We start from the raw sequence: 21,462 nt of genomic DNA, 5'->3' as shown, positions 1-21,462 counted from the left end.
ACATACACATACTGTCAATACACATATATACACACATACTGTACATACACATACTCACACACACATACGGTACAAACACATACTCATATACATACTGTAAATACACACATACTTTACATACACATATACATACATACAGTGCATACAGACGCACACACTGTACATACATACAGATACAGTACATGCAGACATTTATATAGTCACATATATACCCACATACACACATATAGAGACTGACAATTAGGAAACTGGCCCTTTAAAAAGTAAATGGTAGAGAGAAGTAGAATAATTACTCGGTGAAATATATCTTACCACAATGTAGATCTGAGGTTTTCGTCTCTTGGCCAAATCAATCACATTCACCCCATTATAATACAGGTTCTCGATGCAGCCATGGAAATTCCTCTTCAGAAACGTTCCGGGTTTTCCTGGTACTGGAATCCCTCCAAAGCTGAACTTCGGGAAATAAGAAAATCAAAACTTGGCTCATTGTTCTTGTTATATCATCATAAAGTCAAGAATCAAGAACTGAAAGCAGAGAAATCTGCAACAACGACCAGAGCCAAACAAGACGTCAAGAACGACCAGAGCCAAACAAGACGTCAAGAACGACCAGAGCCAAACAAGACGTCAACAACGACCAGAGCCAAACAAGACATCAAGAACGACCAGAGCCAAACAAGACGTCAAGAACGACCAGAGCCAAACAAGACATCAAGAACGACCAGAGCCAAACAAGACGTCAAGAACGACCAGAGCCAAACAAGACGTCAAGAACGACCAGAGCCAAACAAGACGTCAAGAACGACCAGAGCCAAACAAGACGTCAAGAACAACCAGAGCCAAACAAGACGTCAACAACGACCAGAGCCAAACAAGACGTCAAGAACGACCAGAGCCAAACAAGACGTCAAGAACGACCAGAGCCAAACAAGACGTCAAGAACGACCAGAGCCAAACAAGATGTCAAGAACGACCAGAGCCAAACAAGACGTCAAGAACGACCAGAGCCAAACAAGACGTCTACGGAGGTCTCAGTCCATGATGTGAGAGCGATTGTCTGCGGCTGATGGAGATTATTACCTGTATTACTGGGAGGTGACAGTCACATGTACTCCAATAGCCGGTGACCGCACTGATGTCAGCCGATGACTGGGGCTGTCATTTCCTAATACTGGAGAAACCATGTAAGTCTCTAACATATCGGCATTATGGGGCTGATGGGGCCTGACGGCAAAGACCTCCATCTCCCACTCTACTGAACTGAACCCGCACAGGACTCCCCTGTGTTGTGAGCACACGAGGGAGACGGGAACGTTCCTGAAGAGCTGTAAGATGTAACCGTGTTATATGGAGGTATACAGAGCGCCATGGTCCATCAAATGTATAGACCATGGTTGAGCAATTAGTTTTTCTGAGGGGCCACATGTGAGATGATGACTATTGTGGAGGCCGAACCAATAGGCTGAAATAAAAAGTGATCAACATTAATATTAACATATTAATTATAATTATATGAATATTAATTGTATCACTTAATATTGAGCAGAATTAAGTATACTGACATCCCCTATATGCCGCATGAGCCCGCACACAGCCCCCTATATACCGCATGAGCCCATACACATCCCCTATATATCATATGAGCACACACACAACCTCATATATACCACATGATACCCACACATAGCCTCCCATACACAACATGAGACCCCACATAGCCTCCTATACAGTGTGAGCCCCTATATATACTAGGAGCCCCTACATCGCCTCCAATATACAGTATGAGCCCCCACATTGCCTTCTATATACAGTATGAGCCCCACATAGCCTCCTATATACAGTATGAGCCCCCACATAGCCTCCTATATACAGTATGAGCCCCACATAGCCTCCTATATACAGTATGAGCCCCACATAGCCTCCTATATACAGTATGAGCCCCCACATTGCCTCCTATATACAGTATGAGCCCCACATAGCCTCCTATATACAGTATGAGCCCCACATAGCCTCCTATATACAGTATGAGCCCCCACATAGCCTCCTATATACAGTATGAGCCCCACATAGCCTCCTATATACAGTATGAGCCCCCACATTGCCTCCTATATACAGTATGAGCCCCACATAGCCTCCTATATACAGTATGAGCCCCACATAGCCCACTATATACAGTGTGAGCAGCTATATACAATATGAGCACCTATATACATACAGTATGAGCCCCACATAGTCCCCTATATACAATATGAGCCCCCACATAGAGTCCAATATACAATATGAGCCCCTATGTACAGTATAAGCCCCCACATTGCCTCCTATATACAGTATAAGCCCCCCATAGCCTCCTATATACAGTATGTGCTCCAAATAGCCTCCTATATACAGTATGAGCCCCCACATAGCCTCCTATATATAGTGTGAGCCCCACATAGCCCACTTTATACAGTGTGAGCAGCTATATACAATATGAGCCCCTATATACATACAGTATGAGCCCCCACATAGCCTCCCATATACAGTATGAGCCCGCACATAGCCTCCTATATACAGTATGAGCCCCCACATAGAATCCAATATACAATATGAGCCCCTATGTACAGAATAAGCCCCTACATTGCCTCCTATATACAGTATTAGCCCCCACATTGCCTCCTATATACAGTATGTGCGCCACATAGCCCGCTATATACAGAATAAGCTTCACATAGCCTCATATATACAGTATGAGCCCCCACATATCCTCTTATATATAGTATGAGCACCACTTAGCTTCCTAAATACAGTATGAGCCCCCACATATCCTCTTATATATGGTATGAGCACCACTTAGCTTCCTAAATACAGTATGAGCCCCCACATAAACCCCTATACACATTATGAACCTCACATAGCCTCCTATATACAGCATGAGCCCCCACATAGTCCCCTATACACAGCATGATCCCCACATAGCCCCCTTACACAGTATGAGCCTTACACAGCCTACTATATACAGTATATATATGTATATATATGCACACAGTATGTGCCCCACATAGCCCACTATATACACAGTGTGAGCCCCTAAACAGAATATGAGCCCCTATATACATACATACAGTATGAGCCCCCACATAGTCCCCTATACACAGAATGACCCACCACATAGTCCCCTATACACAGCGTGTGCCCCCACATAGCCGCACATTGCCCATCTCCGGTATGGAACATTGCGTATAAGGGAGGGTGTCCATGTAATATAGTACTGTATGGGGGCACTATATAGTGACACGCGGAGGACCTACTGCTCCATAGTACAGGCCAGCAGGGACTCTGTCACTGTACAGGCTCCATGCACACGGCTGCCGCATGCGCCCCATGACTCCTACTGACTTCAGAACTAGTCGGATTTTACCACTATAAATAGGAAGAATGAGCACAAAACGTAGTAAGTGCTTAAAATGTATCAAAAGGAATAAATAAACAATAAACTGTAACGTTCATAGACTATTAGACTTTGTAGAGCTAATTATCTGGTAATATATTTATATCAGGTTTCCAATGGTTTAATTTTGTCCTCAGCGATAATTACGGCTCTGTCAGATCTGATACCGCTCTAATTATACATCCTAAAGAGCTACAATTACTAGTTAAACCTCATTTCCGCGCCCCCGGCACATTTTCTCCATTCCAGTGATTTCCTCTCTCATTGTTATGTAAAACTTCTAATGACCTAATAAATAGCAATATTTCTGCTGATTTTCACTGTCGGACGGGGTGTAATATAATTTAACGGCTGCCATAATGAGAGTTTGGTTTATTGCAAAATTCAACTAGAAATTGATGAGTATCAACAAGATATTGATGACCTGAGACGGCATTACAAATATGACGACAGATCGTATCCAGAATATAAAATACTGGCTCCCGAGAGTCCCGACTCATCAGTTTTCACCAGAACTCCGACACAAAACTTTCGAAAAGTTGCAACATTTTTGCACAGATTAAAGTTGTGCAAAAATTCTATTGTTTTTTCACTCTGATCTCGGCCAGATCTGCCACTTTTTTAAAAAAAAGTTAGGAGGGGTCATAGCCAAGTGAGAGCAAATTCATCTAGAGTGGCATAAATTACCACTACAATGTCCCCGAGCGGTGTACGGCAGGTGAATCGTGTGTCAAATTCATTAATATGTGCACTCATTGGTGCATCTTACTCCAGCGCATCGTTCATCACAGCCAACATGCAAAATGCAAATCCTGATGAATTGCAGCCATGCTGCTCAGTCTGTAGCAGCAGAAAAAGTAAACAAGCCACAAAAAGTGTGCTAAATCTAAAAGGAATGGAGTGGAATTGTCACATACATTTCATAAATGTCCTAAATTCCTTAATATCATCAGAGCATTAAATCTTCAGCACAGACATAACGCTATGGAGTTTTTTTGCAGCCACCACTAGAGGGAGCCCATGAGTTTACTGCATACATCTCATACATTGAATCCAATGATGTAACTGTCTCCAGTAAATTTTTTAGCGCCCCCTTCTGGTGGCTGCAGGCAGAGAATTTTATTATCGTCCTTAATGACAATCTACGGCTATGCAGGAAATTTGGAATTTTATATAAGAGATATGGAGCTTTGACTGCCACATTGGCACAATAGTAAATTAATTAGTACAGAATGTTGGACTTTATGGTGTAGATTTGCATATATTATCATTGTCTAATATCCCGTATATATTGCTGCTTACATTGATGTACGCACCTCATAATCTATGTCCAAGTCATCAGACTCCCCCTTGGTGCGGAAATGTTGGGTATATTTATCCACCGTGAAGTTGACTTGCTTGTTGAAGCGGTCTATTAGGACGGAATGCCACTGCTGGTCGTCCAGGAGGCTCCCCAACGTCACCGCCGTGTGAGTGTTCCCGAAGCGTAGCTTGGCGTCCCCTGAGAAAACACGCAAGGTCACAAAACCAAACCCAGAATTAGTAATAATGAAATCGCCCAACTTCATGACCATCGGGATGAAGCAGTCACCGGGGGTCCGCGGGCGCGGCGTCACTTCTACACATATCCACGCGCCTTGTCTTATCTAATGACGCTCCTCCACCAAGTACATTGTCGGAAATGGTCAATAAAAAAATAATAATAATGTTACAACTTTAAATTAAAAAGCAAAAATCAGAGTTTAACACGATGATTAATTTCCTGCAGATACATTGAATCCACCCCCATAGGAGGTCTGTAGACTCGAGGAGCCGGAGAGAAGATACAAAACAGGAAATGTCATACACAACAGATTTTCCTCCCAAATTCGATGGTAATTTGTGACATTTGGAGGTTCCGTGTTTATGACGGAGAGTCTGGAACACATGAATGTAACAGATGTGTACGAGCCGCAGACTCCCCCAATGTACGAGCTAATGACTGCGACATTTCATTCCTTACAGCTCAGGATTTATGGTCATTTTCTTCTCCATTTTCTCTGAAGTCTCTCTGAAAGGTAAGGAACATGAAAAGTCCCGCGAAAAAGTCAGGAGGTAAAAATATTGACGCCTCTGCCGGGACACGTGCTGCATCCTGACTCTTCTGTAAGATCTTTTTTCCTGGGAATCACTGTTCCCATGGTCAGGGTTTAAATACATTGGTTAGGACTGCTCTGATGGGTAACCTTGACGTTTGGTAGAGAGACTTAGTATGCATTTTTTGTAAAAAAACGTATCAACTAAATACCTTGTTTTGTTATCATCTTTTTACTAGCACTTGCTGTTTATTGTTAGATATTATTTTACAGCAGAGTATTTTTTCACGTTTGTTGTACTGTGTTTCTCTGTGTTTCTGCTCCCTTGGGTGCAAGCACATTGGGGACGTCATTGGACGGTGATTACACAGGAGCTGTCGGCAGCATCTCCGATCTTGTCTCCATTGAGCACACTGGGAACGTCATTGGTTTGATGATTACACAGGAGCTGTCCGCAGCATCTCCGGAACTTGTCTCCATCGGGCAGCACTAGTAATCTGCCACTACTGTGAGATGCTTAAACCTGTTTCCTTGGCTGCAGCATCTCCGGACTCGTCTAAATCAACCACATTGTGGACGTCATTGGTCGGTGATTACACAGGAGCTACCAGCAGCGTCTCCTGACTTGTCTCCATTGGGCACGTCATCGGTTCTATGATTACACAGGAGCTGTCGGCAGTGGATCCTGATCATTTGTCCAGTCAGCTGCAGAACCTTCCTCAGACGACCAATAATGACCTCATTGGTCGGAGGGGCCGGGATTTGTACACAAGGCTCAGACTCCAGACTGAATAATCCAGAGGTTTTGAGATTTTTTTTCCATTTTCCCATCAATTGCAGATCAGTGACGTCTCCATCCTGCGATTTCCATCATTCCATCACGTTTCTTGTTGCTGCAATCTCAATGTTGATGAGCATCGCCGACTTCAGCATCTTCTGCCTCCCATGTTGCTGCTCTGCTCGAGAATGAATAAGAGCGCGCAGCCTGTCACCTGACCAGGACCCGGACCATGATGAACTTGGTCCTGCTGCAGCTTTAAAGGTACAGCACTGATTTCTGGCCGCCGCATTCACTAACAACACTAGGTTTATCTTTAAATCACCGCAGTGTTGTTATGTATCTGGCTTGCAGCCGCCATGAACTATTACACCTGTAGCCCAAACAGCAGTATCAAGAGAGGAGGGCCCGGTCTGCCAGCGCATCCGGGCCCCTCTTTTTGCTACTGTTCATGGGGCCCCATACAGTAGTAAGGGCAGTAATGCCCTGATGGCGGCCCTGTTGATGAGTGTGGAAAATATTTTCTCTATATCCCATTTTGCAGACAAACATGAACCTGACAATTATCCCCAGCGCTCCGCCATCAGTATGCCGATCATCCTCCGTCCCTTACTGCCGATGCCAGTATTAGTGATGTGCCCGTTCCTGGTCCTGCAGATCCTGCTGCCACCAGTCAGGGCCACATTTACCATCAGAGAAGTGTGTATTACAGCTTGTGTATCGGATGGAGACAAGCAGACGGGCCGAGGAAGAAGACGAACCAGCAGGATTGGCTCCACTATTCCTAATTATCTGCCGTATTATTACCATTAAAGATTGTTTGCTTTTCTCAGTCTTGAATCTACTTGATCCGACAATCACTATAGTTAGGACGCCGCGATTAATGACAGTGTAGGGGGCGCAATATGACGAACATTAGAAGCTAAATCTAATATAAAGCCCCAATATTAATTTTCAGGAATTAATTGGAATAACACGGCATACCCAGGTTAATGTAGAGAGACAACCTCCCTTTCTGCAGCTCGAGGGTGATATAGTCGCCGCGCTGTCCTTCTCCGTGGAATAACACGCCTTCGCTCTGCAGGCTCTTGAACTTCAGGGAGATGACATCTTTATACGTGGTCATCAGTTTCTGATTGAACCTGTACAGGAGGGAACTTCTGCCATCGAAGTCGGCCACATCGGATTCTAGATAGGAACAAACAAAGAGGCGATTGACAAGCGGCGGTGTAAGCGCGCGAGCACGGTCCATGATAATGCTGCCTGCCATTGACGTGAGTGTGAGCGGCGGCATTATTGGCACATATCAGCCACAGTCATCATCTTCTCAATTATCAGACAATATCCTCAAAGGTTTAGTCTCTTTCCTAGAAATCTTCTCCCTTGTAACTGCATACAATGCAGGCAGGAGATTACTGAAGACAAAGTGTCCCCAGTGCGTCTCCAGAGCGTTCCCGTTGTATAGGAACATGCAGGAAACTTCTCACTAGAGATGATCAAATCTTTGGAAATTAGAATTCTCCAACATCTATTATGTTTTTATGTGATTTGCAGCTAATTAAATTCACAGTGAATCACAAATACTGCTCGTCTCTAAGTGCCCTAAACACGTGACACCCCGAGGTCTTGGAGGTCTCTGCTCATGTCCAAACCCCCCACAAAATGGGATTCCGGCTGAGCCATAGACTATAACGGTGGTAATAGAGCGAACGTGCGCGCTGTCATGCATCATCATGTTCAGGCATATACACCTACAGAACACCCAGGCGCAGTCTACTATGTCTAAATATTCGCCTCCAATAATGACGCACAACAAAGCACACGTTCCCTCCACAGGCATCAATATAGTCTATGGCCCCGTCGGCGCATACATCCAAATCCAGTTTTAGGGGGGTTTAGACATAAGCCACGAACGGGTGCCAGAATGCAATGTGGAAGCACTCTTATCTCTATGGCTGATCTGTGACGTCCTCTCACTCTCCAGATTCACCACAATATATCTGCCGCCTTCCCTGCCTCAGCTTTTATATAGGCTCTGATAGTGCCTTCTGATTGGTTGTTCTATACCATGTAGTGTAATACTTGAAAGTTAGTACGGGGAAGCCCACGTGTTTGTGTGAGGCTTCTCTGGATGATGTAAGCTTCTTCTTTGTGTAAAATGGCGGCAGACTTTTTTATTTTTAGCAATTTGCTTACAATTGAACCTCAGATCTCCTAAAATATAACACTGACTTGACTCACTCATCTCGGGTTAGCGCTCCCTTTGACTCATCCAGTACTGAACCCTTTACATCCCGTTGCAATTTGAGGAAAATTCTGATGTGATCGTAGTTTGCGTTTTGACTTCCTTGTTTGTTCAGCTTTTTGCTAAAACTAAAAAGTTATATAATATAAAAAATGTAACAAAACAAAAAAATAACAACTTCGTTACCCTAGTTCTATTCTTATTCCTAACCCTTGGTCTAAACCTAAGCCTATCCTTAGCCCTAAACCTAATCCTAGTACAAAATGTAACCCTAATTTAATCCTTAACCCTAAAACGAACCATAGCGCAAGCTAGAAAGTAATTCTAAGCCTAGTTTGATGATTAACCCTAGCCCTAAACCTAACCATAAGACCAGTCCCTAACCCAACCCTAACCATAAGGCCAGTCCCTAGCCCTAACCCTAACCATAAGGCCAGTCCCTAGCCCTAACCCTAACCATAAGGCCAGTCCCTAGCCCTAACCCTAACCATGAGACCAGTCCCTAGCCCTAACCCTAACCATAAGGCCAGTCCCTAACAATAAGGCCAGTCCCTAGCCCTAACCATAACCATAAGGCCAGTCCCTAGCCCTAACCCTAACCATAAGGCCAGTCCCTAGCCCTAACCCTAACCATAAGGCCAGTCCCTAGCCCTAACCCTAACCATAAGGCCAGTCCCTAGCCCTAACCCTAACCACAAGGCCAGTCCCTAGCCCTAACCCTAACCACAAGACCAGTCCCTAGCCCTAACCCTAAACATAAGACCAGTCCCTAGCCCTAACCATAAGACCAGTCCCTAGCCCTAACCATAAGGCCTGTCCCTAGCCCTAACCCTAACCATAAGACCAGTCCCTAGCCCTAACCCTAACCATAAGGCCAGTCCCTAGCCCTAACCCTAACCATAAGGCCAGTCCCTAGCCCTAACCCTAACCACAAGGCCAGTCCCTAGCCCTAACCCTAACCACAAGACCAGTCCCTAGCCCTAACCCTAAACATAAGACCAGTCCCTAGCCCTAACCATAAGACCAGTCCCTAGCCCTAACCATAAGGCCAGTCCCTAGCCCTAACCCTAACCATAAGGCCAGTCCCTAGCCGTAACCCTAACCATAAGGCCAGTCCCTAACCCAACCCTAGCCATAAGGCCAGTCCCTAGCCCTAACCCTAACCATAAGGCCTGTCCCTAGCCCTAACCCTAACCATAAGACCAGTCTCTAGCCCTAACCCTAACCATAAGACCAGTCCCTAGCCCTAACCATAAGGCCAGTCCCTAGCCCTAACCCTAACCATAAGGCCAGTCCCTAGCCCTAACCCTAACCATAAGGCCAGTCCCTAGCCCTAACCCTAACCACAAGACCAGTCCCTAGCCCTAACCCTAAACATAAGACCAGTCTCTAGCCCTAACCATAAGACCAGTCCCTAGCCCTAACCATAAGGCCTGTCCCTAGCCCTAACCCTAACCATAAGACCAGTCCCTAGCCCTAACCCTAACCATAAGGCCAGTCCCTAGCCCTAACCATAAGACCAGTCCCTAGCCCTAACCGTAAGGCCTGTCCCTAGCCCTAACCCTAACCATAAGACCAGTCCCTAGCCCTAACCCTAACCATAAGGCCAGTCCCTAGCCCTAACCCTAACCATAAGGCCAGTCCCTAGCCCTAACCCTAACCATAAGACCAGTCCCTAGCCCTAGCCATAAGGCCTCTCCCTAGCCCTAACCCTAACCATAAGACCAGTCCCTAGCCCTAACCATAAGGCCTGTCCCTAGCCCTAACCCTAACCATAAGACCAGTCCCTAGCCCTAACCCTAACCATAAGGCCAGTCCCTAGCCCTAACCCTAACCATAAGGCCAGTCCCTAGTCCTAACCCTAGCCATAAGACCAGTCCCTAGCCCTAACCCTAACCATAAGGACAGTCCCTAGCCCTAACCCTAACCATAAGGCCAGTCCCTAGTCCTAACCCTAACCATAAGACTAGTCCCTAGCCCTAACCCTAACCATAAGGCCTTTCCTTAGCCCTAACCATAAGGCCAATCCCTAGCCCTAACCCTAACCATAAGACTAGTCCCTAGCCCTAACCCTAACCATAAGGCCAGTCCTTAGCCCTAACCATAAGGCCAGTCCCTAGCCCTAACCCTAACCATAAGGCCAGTCCCTAGCCCTAACCCTAACCATAAGGCCAGTCCCTAGCCCTAACCTTAACCATAAGGCCTGTCCCTAACTCTAACCATAAGGCCAGTCCCCAGCCCTAACCCTAACCATAAGGCCAGTCCCTAGCCCTAACCATAAGGCCAGTCCCTAGTCTAAGCCTTAATTTGGGTTAGAAAAAGTGTAAAAATGAAAAAGCAGCTCTTGATTGAATCTAATGTCGGCTCATGCACGGTGCACATGATGCAATGTTGTCTCATCTACTGTCATATGGAACAGTTTATGCACAGCTCAGTAGTGGAGATAAGTTTGTCATTGGCTGCTGCGCTCTGCATAGGCAGCAACTAAGATGACAAAGCTCACTTCATTATACAGAGCTGTCATTCAGCCGCTACCCATGCAGAGTGCAGCAGACTATGACAAACTAATTTCCTCTGTTGCGCTCTGCATAGGCAGCTCAAGGCCGGAGTTTACTGAGCTCTTGTAGATGCCAATCACTTCACAGTGAGCGTTGAATGAGGAAGGAGCAGCGGAGTAGGGACATTTTCCACTCCCACACACTAATGCTGAGGGCAAAAGAGTGAAAAAAAAGCAAAAGTGCACAATGGCCAAAAAGCAGGTTCTGATCTCTACCCTAAAATCTAAGGCAACGTTTGTGATACAATGCCTGTTATCTCCCCTGTAGATGAAGCAGTGCTCACACTGCTGAGCTGTGTATGACTCCGCCCACACGCCTGACTGACAGCTTCCTGTGTACAGTCAGTAAGCTGCCAATCAGTGGTGGGGGGCGTGGTTACACTTACTAGCTGGACTGCCTGGCACAAGACACCTAGTCCGCAGGGATAATCTCCTGCTGATAAAACACTGATTGAAGCTACAGCACACAGCCTAATAGATGAAGCACTGCTGGAATCAGGCTCCCTGTCCCTATATTATGCTGCTTTCAGAATGCAAAAAAAAAAAACCTACAGACAGATTCCCTTTTTAAAAAATAATTTCTTGCAAAGCAAAACACAGTCTTAAAAAAGGAAAAGCTAGACAAATACAATAATAATAATAGTATCAATGTAAAATGTTACTATGCACTGCATTTCTTATCATATTTATTTTAGTAAAACAATGTATCAAATCACACAACGAGATAAGATGTGTAAGAATGAGCAAAGTAAATAAGGGACGGGATGGTAGATGATTTATCCGCGCTCTGAGAGTGGATTCTGCGCCTTTGATGCTGTAAGTGCTCAGGAAACATTGTCTAAGAAGAGGCGCAGACATAAAAGAAGGATCGTCTGCCGTCTTCTGCGCGCGCGATATTCTGGGTAATTGCACAATATGCCTTGGCTTCTAAGGGAAAAACTGATTATAGAGAGAAATAGATACAAAACATTTTCAATCTGAGACTATGACAAGCCTGACGGTCTCAAGAGGATCTACCGTATAAATGATGAAGCAAAGAAAACAAACAGACACTTGACCATCTGCCTTTTATATCCCTGCGAAAGAAATCCACATTTCATTAATGCTCTTGTATTGCACATGTACGACAAGACGGAAATATCCAGGAGCTCGGATCTCCCCATCACGACTGTACTGTTATTACAGAAAGGCAGAAGCCCAGGGTGAGGGGTTCCGGAGGCTCAGGGAAGCAAGGAGGGGGCAAAGGCCAGAAGAGAGCGTACAGCAACATGCTGGAAATGATAATATCTCATGTTAGCTAGGATCTATTATCTATATATCTATTATCTATTTATTATCTATACAGTGGGGAATAAAGTCTTTAGTCAGCCACCAATTGTGCACGTTCTCCCACTTATAAAGATGAGAGCGGCCTGTAACTGACATCATAGGTCGACCACAACTATGAGAGTCAAAATGAGAAAACAAATCCAGAAAATCACTTTGTCTGATTTGGGAAGATTTATTTTGCAAATAAGTATTTGGTCTCCTAAAAACATGCAAGATTTCTGGCTCTCACAGACCTGTAACTTCTTCTGTAAGAGGCTCCTCTGTCCTCCACTCATTACCTGTAGTAATGGCTCCTGTGTGACCTTGTTATCAGTATAAAAGACACCTGTCCACAACCGCTAACAGTCACACTCAAAACTCCACTATGAGGAAGACCAAAGAGCTGTCGAAGGACACCAGAAACAAAATTATAGCCCTGCACCAGGCTGGGAAGACTGAATCTGCAATAGGCAAGCAGCTTGGTGTGATGAAATCAACTGTGGGAGCAATAATAGGAAAATGGACGACATACAAGACCACTGATAATCCCCCCCGGTCTGGGGCTCCACGCAAGATCTCAGACTACTTCACACTAGACCTCCAGCAGCCTGGATCGTGGCCTCTCCACTCTTCCTCCAGACTCTGGGACTGCGATTTCCAAGGTCTAGTGTGAAGTCTCCACCATCAGTGATGGTTTGGGGAGCCGTGTCATCTGCTGGTGTAGGTCCACTGTGTTTTATCAAGACCAAAGTCAGCGCAGCCGTCTACCAGGACATGTTCGAGCTCTTCATGCTTCCCTCTGCCGACAAGCTTTATGGAGATGGAAAGGTCATTCTCCAGCAGGACTTGGCCCCTGTCCACACTGCCAAAAGTACCAATACCTGGTGTACACACAACAGTATCACTGGGCTTGATTGGCAGCAAACTCGCCTGACCTTAACCCCATAGAGAATCTATGGAGTATTGTCAGGAGGAAGATGAGAGACACCAGACCCCACAATGCAGACGAGCTGAAGGCTGCTATCAAAGCAACCTGGGCTTCCATAACCCCTCAGCAGTGCCACAGACTGATCGCCTCCATGCCACGCCGCATTGATGCAGTAATTGATGCAGAAGGAGCCCGACCAAGTATTGAGAGCATTTACTGATCATACATTTCAGATTTTACAATCATTTTACCAGAAATAAACAGTAATGACTCTATAGAGTATAGGAGATTCACTTTTTGTATTGAAAAACTGAAATAATTTCACTTTTTGATGATATTATAATTTTGAGAGAAGCGCCTGTATATATATATTATCTATCTATTATCTACAGTTATGCTCAAAAGTTTACATACTCCGGCAGAATTTTTGCTTTCTTGGCCTTTTTTTAGGAATACGAATGATAACACCAAATCTTTTTCACCACTCATGGTTAGTGGTTGGGTGAAGCCATGTATTATCAAACTACTGTGTTTTATCTTTCTAAATCATAATGACAACCCAAAACATCCAAATGACCCTTATCAAAAGTTTACATACCCTGGTGATTTTGGCCTGATAACATCCACAGAAGTTGACACAAATTGGTTTGACTGGCTACTAAAGGCAACATCCTCACCTGTGTGTTATGAACGGGTCACCGAGGAGGATGGCAGGAACAGGCTAAGCTACCAGGAAACCAGAGAGGTTGGTAACTCAGCGGATTGCGGACCCCTGATCCTAACAACACAACTAGCAGTAGCCGTGGAGCGTACCTACGATGCCCTAGACACCTCGGCACAGCCGGAAAACTAACTAAGCCTAAAGCCAAAAGGTGAAATCTAAACTGCCCCGGAGTAGAACCCCAAAGGAATAGACAGCCCCCAAACATATATTGTCGGTGAGACAAGATGAGACACAAACAGGCAGAAAATAGACTGAGCAAATGATGGGGCCCAAACTGTCTAGATAGGATAGGAAAGGAAAGGCACTGTCTGCAATTACACAAAAACCCTAAAAAATCCAACACATCTGATATACAAAAAACCTGAGGCCACACGACCTCACCCCCGCTAGATCAGCACTCTAGTGTGAACTGGAGGCAAAGCAAAAGATACTAATATAACAGGGGATTGGACAAACTGGCACAAGCTGTAACATATGGAGTGAGGCATGGGGAAAGCAGAAGAATTGTCAACAGATCTACGGAAAAGGTTGTACTGTATAAAACAGGAAAGGGATACAAAAAGATATTCAAGGAATTGATAATGCCAGTCAGCAGTGTTCAAACTGTGATTAACAAATGGAAAATCAGGGGCTCTGTAAAAACAAAACCACAGTCAGGTAGACCAAAATAAATCTCAGAAGAAAGCAATTACTGCACAAATGTCAAAAAGTATCTCGCCTACAATACACAAAACAGCACAGAGACAAGCCTCAAAACTTCTGGAACAAGGTATTTTGGAGTGATGAGACCAAAATTAAACTTTTTGGCCACAAACATAAATGTTACATTTGGAGAGAGGTCAACAAGGCCTATGATGAAAGGAACACCATTCCTACTGTAAAGCACGGAGGTGGATCAGTGATGTTTTGAGGATGTGTGAGCTACAAAGGCACAGGAAACTTAGTAAAAGTTGAAGGAAAGATGAATGCAGCCAGTTATCAGCAAATACTGGAGGCAAATTTGCAGTCATCAGCCCGGAAGCTGTGCATGGGACGTACTCGGACGTTCCAACATGACAACGATCCAAAACACAAGGCCAAGTCGACCTATCATTGGCTACAGCACAACAAAGTGAAGGTTCTGGAGAGGCCATCTCAGTCTCCTGACCTCAATATCATTGAGCCACTCTGGGGCGATATCAAGCGCGCAGTTCGTGCTAGACAGCCCAGGAATTTACAGGAACTGGAGGCATTTTGTCAAGAAGAGTGGGCAGCTTTACCATCTGAGAAAATAAAGAACCTCATCCACAGCTACCACAAAAGACTTCAAGCTGTCATTGATGTTAGAGGGGGCAATACACGGTAAGAAATGAGGTATGTGAACATTTGATCAGGGTCATATGGATGTTTTGGGTTGTCATTATGATTTAAAAAGAGAAAACACAGTAGTTTGATAATAAATGGTTTCACCCAACCACTAACCATGAGTGGAGAAAAAGGTTTGGTGTTATCATTCATATTCTCTGAAAAAAGGCCAAGAAAGCAAAAATTCTGCCGGGGTATGTAAACTTTTGAGTACAACTGTATCTATTATCTATCTATTGTCTATTATCTATCCCATATCTATCTATATATTATCTATCATCTATCGATTATCTCTCTATTATCTATCCCATAACTATCTATTATTATTCATATTTTCCTGTAAAAGAACACAAGTTATTCTTAGATGATATTGATTATAATATAGATGCGGTTATCTCTCTTCTCTATGTCTCTTTCGACAAGGAAGGGGAGATCTTGTGTTAACCTGACCTGCAAGAATCGTGACTCTGACCTGGTACCCTTAGTCCATGGATGCAGGCTTGGACTGGCCCACAGGAGAACAGGAGAATCCTCTGGTGGGCCGCTCTACAAGAGTTGGCCACTACCCTCTTATATGAGCAGTACTTGGCACAATATACTTGAATCACTAGGTGCAGATAAAGGCAGCATCTTAATCACAAATTTATATAACAATGAACGGGGTAAATTGTTAAATTAATGAGGATAATGTCACATTTGCATGTAGATGAAAAACGGGGTCCTGGAGTTGGCTACAGGTGGGCACTTGGCACCCTGGTCACACTGCATGGATGTATCTAGAAATAGGGAAACACATGGAATCTCAGTGTGGGGCTGAATGGAGAAAATGTGAAATGACCGTGAAGCCCCGTTTGCAGAAGAAAGAAGAAAGATTTACCAGAACTATGACTGCAGAGTATCCAATTTGTAATATATCGTCGGTGGCATCAGAAGTCATAAAACACATGACAGCAATGGACGGAATGCTGATTACAAATTCCAAGATGGCGCCGGTAACGCCGATGAACACTGTGTGCATGCGCGACTGAAATGTGAGGTCAGAATCACGAACCAAGCTCATGACATAGTGGACATGCGCAGGAAATGCCGTAAGATGCCGAAAATGGCAATGAAACAACTGTTTGAGCGTTCTAGCAATTATTACTATTTAATGTTTCCGCATGTGACTGTTTATGGACACAACGTATGAATCTACACTGAACGCTGTATATGATATTATACAATATCGTTTTTTATACTGTATAGTCACCATGAAATGGATCACACGATGACATATTCTATAAAGAATTTACGGAAGAATGAATAATGTTAAAAAGATGTCATTGCACCATTGAGGTCTGTAACTATAGATACTCCACCACTTGCACTTTTATGTTGCCTGAGAAAGGCTCACGCTAGGAGCCGAAACGTCGCCACTATGTGCACTTTATTCACCTTTACAAGCTGGTGTGCCGCCCCCCCATTTTTTCCGAGATCTGTCAATCATCTATTATCTATCTATGATCTATCTAATAACGATCGATCCATCCATCTACCCTGTCCATATTTCTACAGAATTTCCGCTGACATTCTGAATATTCAGTGAATTTCTTCTTCATGATGAAAGCTTCATTAATCTTTTAGAAAACACTTTCATAAGTAATTTACACTTCTTGGCTCGGCTCTGGAGATGGAATAATAATGGCGTCGCAGATAATAAACGCCCAGAATGAAATATCAGTAAGACTAATACTTTACAACAAATGGAACCATTGTGATTAGAGATAAGTGGCGGCTGCAGTTTAATGTAAACTCCAAATATAAAATCTGTCATTTAGTAGAAGGTCACGGTGAACGAAAAAGAGATTTCAGGATGAATTTCTAGTAGGGAGTTCACTGAAGTTCAAACAACGGAATGATCCGGTGATGAAGGAAAAGAAGGATCATGGCTGGCATCTACAGATACCGACATTACTCAGAATCTCCACACACAATGGAAAGACGCCGATCATCACTGCTGTCCACACATTGGTGCTCTTGTATAGGAAGAAATTGTTGATGATCTCAAAGTATTGTCCTGATTGATACAATTATGAAGAAATGGATGAAAAAAAATCTCCTACTGTCTCTTCAGCTTTACTGCAGACACTATACACAGTCAACATTCACTACATGGACAATACAAGGAAAGTAATCCTGGAGAAGCCTGAAAAATAATGATAACATGTTTCCCAAAGGTAAAGGATCATCCTGGACATATAAAGTGTATTAGAGAACACAATACAAAGAGATATATTCCTATAACACTGGCCCTTTTTTATACTCCAGAGCTGCACTCACTATTCTGCTGGTGCAGTCACTGTGCACATAAATTACATTACTGATCCTGAGTTACATCCTGTATTATACCCCCAGAGCTGCACTCACTATTCTGCTGGTGCAGTCACTGTGTACATACATTACATTACTGATCCTGAGTTACATCCTGTATTATACCCCAGAGCTGCACTCACTATTTTGCTGGTGCAGTCACTGTGTACATACATTACATTAGTGATCCTGAGTTACTTCCTGTATTATACCCCAGAGCTGCACTCACTATTCTGCTGGTGCAGTCACTGTGTACATACATTACATCACTGATCCTGAGTTACATCCTGTATTATACCCCAGAGCTGCACTCACTATTCTGCTGGTGCAGGCACTGTGTACATACATTACATTACTGATCCTGAGTTACATCCTGTATTATACCCCAGAGCTGCACTCACTATTCTGCTGGTGCAGTCACTGTGTACATACATTACTGACCCAGAGTTAAATCCTGTATTATACCCCAGAGCTGCAGTCACTATTCTGCTGGTGCAGTCACTGTGTACACACATTATTTACTGATCCTGAGTTACATCCTGTATTATACCTCAGAGCTGCACTCACTATTCTGCTCGTGGAGTCACTGTATACATACATTACATTACTGATCCTGAGTTACATCCTGTATTATACCACAGAGCTGCACTCACTATTCTGCTGGTGCAGTCACTGTGTACATACATTACATTACTGATCCTGAGTTACATCCTGTATTATACCCCAGAGCTGCACTCACTATTCTGCTGGTATAGTCACTGTGTACATACTGTACATTACATTACTGATCCTGAGTTACATCCTGTATTATACCCCAGAGCTGCACTCACTATTCTGCTGGTATAGTCACTGTGTGTACATTACATTACTGATCCTGAGTTACATCCTGTATTATACCCCAGAGCTGCACTCACTATTCTGCTGGTGGAGTCAGTGTGTACATACATTACATTACTGATCCTGAGTTATATCCTGTATTATACCCCAGAGCTGCACTCACTATTCAGCTGGTATAGTCACTGTGTGTACATTACATTACTGATCCTGAGTTACATCCTGTACTATACCCCAGAGCTGCACTCACTATTCTGCTGGTGCAGTCACTGTGTACATAAATTACATTACTAATGCTGAGTTACCTCCTGTATTATACCCCAGAGCTGCACTCACTATTCAGCTGGTATAGTCACTGTGTGTACATTACATTACTGATCCTGAGTTACATCCTGTATTATAACCCAGAGCTGCACTCACTATTCTGCTGGTGCAGTCACTGTGTACATAAATTACATTACTAATGCTGAGTTACATCCTGTATTATACTCCAGAGCTGCACTCACTATTCTGCTGGTGCAGTCACTGTGTACATGCATTACATTACTGATCCTGAGTTACATCCTGTATTATACCCCAGAGCTGCACTCACTATTCTGCTGGTGTAGTCACTGTGTACATACATTACATTACTGATCCTGAGTTACATCCTGTATTATACCCCAGAGCTGTACTCACTATTCTGCTGGTGCAGTCACTGTGTACATAAATTACATTACTAATGCTGAGTTACCTCCTGTATTATACCCCAGAGCTGCACTCACTATTCTGCTGGTGCAGTCACTGTGTACATACATTACATTACTGACCCAGAGTTAAATCCTGTATTATACCCCAGAGCTGCAGTCACTATTCTGCTGGTGCAGTCACTGTGTGCATACATTACATTACTGATCCTGAGTTACATACTGTATTATACTCCAGAGCTGCACTCACTATTCTGCTGGTGCAGTCGCTGTGTACATACAATACATTACTGATCCTGAGTTACATCCTGTATTATACCTCAGAGCTGCACTCACTATTCTGCTTGTGGAGTCAGTGTGTACATACATTACATTACTGATCCTGAGTTACATCCTGTATTATACTCCAGAGCTGCACTCACTATTCTGCTGGTGCAGTCACTGTGTACATACATTACATTACTGATCCTGAGTTACATCCTGTATTATACTCCAGAGCTGCACTCATTATTCTGCTGGTGCAGTCACTGTGTACATACATTACATTACTGATCCTGAGTTACATCCTGTATTATACTCCAGAGCTGCACTCATTATTCTGCTGGTGCAGTCACTGTGTACATACATTACATTATTGATCCTGTACTTATCCTGTATTATACTGTGGTATCAATTTTTTTTCTATTCTGGTAAAAGTACTAATTGTTTGCAGAAAACACTATCTATGTTCCCTCTTTTCGGACGTTTAGCTGATGTGGTGACTGTAGCTCTGGATTATAATAGTTGCTGCTATAATTGAGGATAAGTCTCAAGCTCCTTAAGAACAAGTGTTGCTCTTGTAGTTGATGTTCTTTCAGGATAAAACAGTAGGAAATTGCAATTTTCAATTTCTCTATCATAAGCTGTAATAGAAGATGTAGACGATAATATTCACATAAGAAAGTCCCTTTATAAAGAAAATGAAACAAAAATCCTGAAACCCTGTGTGGTGTTCCCATCAGTATTTGGCTCCTTCCTCATCGCTGGTTCCTCCACATTCGGGTTATTACATGCTGTTCCCATTATAATTCCCACCATTACATCTGACTGCTCTATACGTTATACGTTCGCTACGAGCAGCAATCCTCCGTGATATTTCCACCTGCTTCACATCCCACTGATCTTAGTACCAGGAATGACGCTGATACATTAAATTAAGGGAAAAAAAAGTTTTAATTTACAAATCATTCAGTGTCGGGAAGATCAGGACTAGAAAATATCTCCATAACGAGCACATGTCAGCGTGATAGATGTATGTTCATACGTGCACGCCTGAACAATCGCTGATTACATGTCTGGATCCTGCACAGAACACAAGTAATTCATTCTGATCACATCTGATCAATGTCACTTACAATGCTGGCGAGCCCGCAACGACGGATCAGGACACATAATTACGTATAAATTCCTGACAGAAGCATGGATAATGTCCACGGGAACAAACTGTCTGTAGAAATGGAACGTTCCCGATATTTCATACGTGTCTGAAATGTCAGTATGACTTATGCAATCAGCGGGGTCCAGTATATGGGACCAGCGCCATTTCCAAAAGCGAGGAAGCTTTCTTTTTAGCGAAAAACTTGTGCAACTGACAGCAAAGTAAAAGAGTTGTTTCTTTCAGGACTTTCCTTGAAATAAGACTAAAGCTCTCTATTCATATAATATGTTGGGGTCCCATATTCCAGACCCTCAATTATTATTTTTTATACATCATTTTGACATATTGATATAAAGTAAACTTCCACAGCTCCAATGCAAAATTGATAACACTCCTTACGGACATTTGCAATCATGTGGCATTTATTATTCTGGTATCTTTTCTTGCTGACACGATCTACAGATCCCTCAGACACCAGAGCCAGGTGAGAATGTAACTTTGGCTCCTTCTACACCTGTACCCCTAGTAGTCAGTACTACCAAACTTTAAGAAAAAGTAGATCCCAGTCATTTGTTCCGCCAAACTAATGGAAGTAATTAAGTAGACTTCTACTGTATATTGATTGAGATGGTTTCCATAAATTGCATCCATACAGTCACATGAGATATGTGAGACAGGTGAGACATGAGACGTTCATTCTGAGGAATGGTGAGGACTCGGCTGTCAGACCATTACTGATCTGGATTTTATGACATGATATCGGAGAGATGAAATCATTGAGGTCTGG

General features: G+C 43.5%; 1 protein-coding gene and 1 long non-coding RNA gene across 2 annotated transcripts in view; one reads left to right on the top strand and one right to left on the bottom strand.

Moving 5' to 3' along the window:
- CNTNAP5 (contactin associated protein family member 5) overlaps positions 1-21,462 on the bottom strand; it is a 237,229-nt gene that overhangs the window by 93,353 nt on the left and 122,414 nt on the right. The window contains exons 5-7 of the mRNA XM_073545332.1: positions 7,268-7,471; positions 4,747-4,931; positions 313-456 (exon numbers count right to left, since the gene is read on the bottom strand). Coding sequence (XP_073401433.1) covers positions 313-456; positions 4,747-4,931; positions 7,268-7,471 — 533 coding nt within the window. The remainder of the gene's footprint in view (positions 1-312; positions 457-4,746; positions 4,932-7,267; positions 7,472-21,462) is intronic.
- On the top strand, positions 5,205-7,076 carry LOC141049163 (uncharacterized). Its single transcript, XR_012220267.1, has 3 exons — positions 5,205-5,487; positions 6,346-6,547; positions 6,828-7,076. It is a non-coding gene; the product is annotated as an uncharacterized lncRNA (long non-coding RNA).

Source organism: Dendrobates tinctorius, unplaced genomic scaffold (genome assembly GCF_039654945.1).
Source record: "Dendrobates tinctorius isolate UK_male_01 unplaced genomic scaffold, ASM3965494v1 ptg000143l, whole genome shotgun sequence".
NCBI classification, from domain to species: Eukaryota; Metazoa; Chordata; class Amphibia; order Anura; family Dendrobatidae; genus Dendrobates; species Dendrobates tinctorius.
Note: the sequence above shows the minus strand (reverse complement) of the source record. Positions and strands in the feature narration are given on the sequence as shown.